Source organism: Sinocyclocheilus grahami, unplaced genomic scaffold, assembly GCF_001515645.1.
Source record: "Sinocyclocheilus grahami isolate Dianchi unplaced genomic scaffold, SAMN03320097.WGS_v1.1 scaffold1427.1, whole genome shotgun sequence".
NCBI lineage: Eukaryota > Metazoa > Chordata > Actinopteri > Cypriniformes > Cyprinidae > Sinocyclocheilus > Sinocyclocheilus grahami.
This window is the reverse complement of record NW_015506606.1, coordinates 93276-98347: the sequence shown is the minus strand read 5'-3', so window position 1 is coordinate 98347 and position 5072 is coordinate 93276. Positions and strand designations below refer to the sequence as shown.

Below are 5072 nucleotides of genomic sequence, written 5' to 3'. Positions count from 1 at the left end.
CACTCACTCACTCACTCACTCACTCACAGACAGACAGACACACTCACACTCACTCACTCTCACACAGACAGACAGACACACTCGCACTCACTCGCTCGCTCACTCACTCACTCACACTCACTCACTCACTCACACACACACACACACAGACAGACAGACACACTCACACTCACTCACTCTCACACAGACAGACAGACACACTCGCACTCACTCACTCACACACAGACAGACAGACAGACACACTCACACTCACTCACTCACTCACTCACTCACAGACAGACAGACACACTCACTCACTCACTCACTCTCACACAGACAGACAGACACACTCGCACTCACTCACTCACACACAGACAGACAGACAGACACACTCACACTCACTCACTCACTCACTCACTCACAGACAGACACACTCGCACTCACTCACTCACACACACAGAGACAGACAGACACACTCACACTCACTCACTCACACACACACAGACAGACACACTCGCACTCACTCACTCACACACAGACAGACAGACACACACACACACACACACACACTCACACTCACACTCTCACTCACACACAGACAGACAGACAGACACACTCACTCGCACTCACTCACACTCACTCACTCACTCACTCACTCACTCACACACACACTCACACTCACACTCTCACTCACACACAGACAGACACACTCACTCGCACTCACTCACACTCACTCACACTCACTCACTCACTCACACACAGACAGACAGACAGACACACTCACACACACACACACACTCCCACACGCACAGACAGACACACTCACACACACGCACATAAACACACACTTAAAAAAAAAACTAAATTCCTACAATTGCAGATTTATGTTTTATTTAGTTTGTTAGCTATATGATGTGTCAGATTTCACGAATGTCATAACTCCTACAGCTACAGCTTGGCCTCAGTCCTGAGGGTTTTTAACGCTGCGTTTGTGTTTCAGAGGCGTGTGAGCGTTTCACGTTACTGGTCTTGATGGACGCTGTTACCGTCGCCCTGCTGCTCTTCTTCTTCTTCGCTAGATCCCCTTCGCTCTCCACCGTCGTCTCGCGCGATCATGACCCGCTCTCCAGCGCCGCGCGCCGTGCTGGGATGTTTGTCATATTTCAGTCTAGAATCATTATGGTCGTTTTTTATTTAATTTTTAAATTTAATAAAATGTTGATAAAATGATGGTCGTTTCCATATGGTTATAGTGTTTTGTTTAGCGTAATTAAGTCAAACATCATGTGCAAACCAAACACGAGGATCATTATATAACGGATTACATGGCATTCATGATTGATTCGATATTGAAATATTTCATTAAATCTGTAGCTGAGTTATTCTCTAAATAATGATTGTAGAAGGAGCTGTAACCAACATAAAGGAGCTCAGGTGTTGTTTAGTGTGCAGCACATTTGGCCCAATCAGAGACGAGTGAACGCACATCCGGTCACGTGACTCACGCTCCAGTTAAAGTCACGTAAAATCACTGATGATCGCATACACATAAACTAACACCTGTGAAAGCAACATAATGAGCTTTTGAACTCGCACGTGGATTCAGAGATCTGATATATAAAAGATATTTCAGTGCATGCTGAAATAGGAAAAACAAACTTTTGAACTTGAGCATTGATGAGCATTTAAAGTGAACTGATGTGTTGTAGCTGTTCTCAGCTGTGGATCTGACAAACAGGAAACAGCAGGAGGCGACAGGAAGCCATGAAGAGCTTCACACTATAATTAGCAGCGTGGACATGTGCACCCCTGAGCATCATTCCTGCACGACAGACGCTAAACCAAGCGCTTAATATCTGCTTTGATCCAGCGATGACACACGTTCACAGGAGAATATGGACTGTATTGTCATTTTTGGAGAGCCGCTGATCTCAGATCGTTTGCAAAAATCTAAAGATTAAATAAACACTCTGAAATCTCATTACTGAGTCTATATCTGCTTGTAGAAAAAGTGTGAAAAGCTCAGTCGTCGTTCCAGTCGTTCATACAGAGCAAGTTCCTTTTTTATGGCAATGCAGTGTTTTATTATTGTTGTGTGTAATACTTGCAATACCTCTGAAGCATCTTACAATGCATTACACCTGCTGAATACACCGACTAGCTTGTGGTGTCTGTGGAATAAAGAGCTTTTAGGATGTTAAAAACCTATAGGAACGAAACGAGTGAGTTTTTTGTAGCCATTCCTCCACATGTGAACCGAGTGGACAGTGAAACTGCTGCAAATACAGACTGATAAGAAAAAAACCCAATCTGCTTTAAAACCCAGCAACACTGTAGCTGTGTAACTTTACAACAGCAACACTGCTTATCAAAAAAGCAAAACAGCAACAGATTTATATCAAAACACAAATGCTGTCTAATGGCTTTGATGCTGTACACAGAACAGTCAGTGCAGTGCTGCTTCAAGTCCTTCTGTGGCTTTATACGAAATATTTTCGTTCACACAATTTTGCAAAATCAGACAATATTGTGTCTAATATGTGACGCTGGACCACAATACCAGCAGAGCAGGAGATCTGCAGAGACAAGTGTGATGGATTTGTGCAGTTATGACCTAATACATTCTGTAAAGCCACAGTTTCCTTCTTTTCTCACACATTGCATCTGTTTATACTATATTGCATGCATTTATAATATGTGACCCTGGACCACAAAACTAGTCATAAGGGTCCATTTATGGAAATAAGCTGAATAAGTAAGCTTTGCATTGATGTATGGTTTGTTAGGATCGGACAATATTTGAAAATCTGGAGCTTGTGGTGTCTGTGGAATAAAGAGCTTTTAGGATGTTAAAAACCTATAGGAACGAAACGAGTGAGTTTTTTGTAGCCATTCCTCCACATGTGAACCGAGTGGACAGTGAAACTGCTGCAAATACAGACTGATAAGAAAAAAACCCAATCTGCTTTAAAACCCAGCAACACTGTAGCTGTGTAACTTTACAACAGCAACACTGCTTATCAAAAAAGCAAAACAGCAACAGATTTATATCAAAACACAAATGCTGTCTAATGGCTGTGATGCTGTACACAGAACAGTCAGTGCAGTGCTGCTTCAAGTCCTTCTGTGGCTTTATACGAAATATTTTCGTTCACACAATTTTGCAAAATCAGACAATATTGTGTCTAATATGTGACGCTGGACCACAATACCAGTCATAAGGGTCGATTTGTTGAATCTGAAAGCTGAATAAATAAGCTTTGCGTTGATGTATGGTTTGTTAGGAGAGGACGATATTAGAAAATCTGGAATCTGAGGGTGCAAAAAAATCTAAATATTGAGAAAATCATCTTTAAAGTTGTTCAAATGAAGTTCTTAGCAATGCATATTACTAATCAAACATTAAGTTTTGATATATTTACGGTAGGACATTTACAAAATATCTTCATGGAACATGATCTTTATTTAATATCCTAATGATTTTTGGCATAAAAGAGAAATGTATAATTGTGACCCATACAATGTATTGTTGGTTATTGCTACAAATATCCCCCAGCGACTTAACACTGCTTTTAACTTCCTATTATTGAATTGTTGTAAATAAATATCATATTTCAGTGTTCAAAAACTGCTGGGAAATCACTTCACGTAGCCCTAAAATAGTGATTACTGATAAACTGTCAAAAGTGTCGTCTCACAGAAGAACAAATCAGCCACTGGCTTTCAAAGCTGCTGCATAGCAACGACTTTCTACTTCGAGGAGGACTTTAAGAGAAATGTAGTGGAGTGAAAAGTATGATATTAGTCTTTCAAGTCATAAGTTTCCAGGAAAAATGACACTCAGGTAGAGTTCAGATACTCAAAAAGTACAGGAATCAAGTAAATGTGCTTCATGGCTGTCCAACTCTGTATCTTCCCCACAAAACTCCTCTGAAATATCACCAACGATATGTTTATTATTACTGTAACTAGTTACACTGTTTATGAAACAGCAAACAGGATCAGGGTTAAAAATGAGCAATCACAACCGTGAACTAATGATCCGAGCTACTGTTGTGTGTCACAGGAGGAGTGTGTGTGTGTGTGATGAAGAGGAGACGTCTCTGTTAATGATGGTGAGTGATATCATCATCAGCTCTGTCTGTGATTGGTCTGAGGGAATGTAATGTGTGTGTGTCACTGATCAGGATGACGGGAACAGACGCGAGCGGATCAGACCTGCACACACACACCTGGATGAAGGTGTGTATAAATCACACGATTCACAGTCACTGATGACTCACGGGACACAGTGTGTGAAATACATGCAGAGACGAACCCATAAGACATTAAAGATTTGACACTGATGTCACACATTGTAAATAATTAGGTCATATTGTGCTTATTAATGAAGGGATTGTCAAGCCAGATTTATTTCTATAGCACTTTATACAATACTGTTTCTTTCAAAGCAGCTTCATGGAAATCAACATGAAAATAACAGATTCAGCTGTAAAGCAGCTCTGCAGAAGACAACAGAGTCATTATTTAGATCAGCTCTGTTGCAGAAGTTCATCAGTTATGCTCAACGACTTCGAGAGCACACAGCAAAAACTGATTTTCTTCCTCAGTAAAAATATCTAAGCATTCTTAAATCAAGATGCCTTTACTGCTTAAAACAATACCAACATCTGCCGAAGGGGTCAGAAAAAAAGCAACTTAATTCAAAGGGAACAGGAGATTATTTTTCTGGCCACGCTGGCTGATATTTGTTAAAGATGTAATATCTATGCCATTGACCTACTCAAGTAAATGTTTCTTGATTTAAGGATTCCTAGATATCTGCAATGACAAAAACAAGACAAAAACACTGAGGGGGAAAAATCAGTTTTTTGCAGTGCATACTTTGAGTTGAAATCATCTTCATGTTCAGGTCTCTCTGATGTCTCCATCTAGTGGCACAGATCAGTCAGTGCCACTCAAACACATGAGGAGTGTTTCATTAATGATGTGCAGCCTTCAGCACATTTCAATGTTCATTAATACTGGAATATATTATCTACCGCAGTCTAACTGTGTGTGTGTGTGTGTGTGTGTGTGTGTGTGTGTGTGTG

General features: G+C 40.6%; 1 protein-coding gene and 1 long non-coding RNA gene across 3 annotated transcripts in view; one reads left to right on the top strand and one right to left on the bottom strand.

Moving 5' to 3' along the window:
* Positions 1 to 1047: 1047 nt before the first annotated feature.
* Positions 1048 to 5072, bottom strand: part of LOC107570219 (uncharacterized) — a 10269-nt gene continuing 6244 nt past the window's right edge. The window contains exon 3 of the long non-coding RNA XR_001607008.1: positions 1048 to 1123. This is a non-coding gene — a long non-coding RNA (uncharacterized lncRNA). The remainder of the gene's footprint in view (positions 1124 to 5072) is intronic.
* LOC107570218 (uncharacterized) overlaps positions 4048 to 5072 on the top strand; it is a 10097-nt gene continuing 9072 nt past the window's right edge. For both annotated transcript variants that reach the window (XM_016256425.1, XM_016256424.1), the window contains exons 1-2: positions 4048 to 4094; positions 4167 to 4221. In XM_016256425.1, coding sequence (XP_016111911.1) covers positions 4089 to 4094; positions 4167 to 4221 — 61 coding nt within the window. In that variant the 5' untranslated portion in view covers positions 4048 to 4088. The remainder of the gene's footprint in view (positions 4095 to 4166; positions 4222 to 5072) is intronic.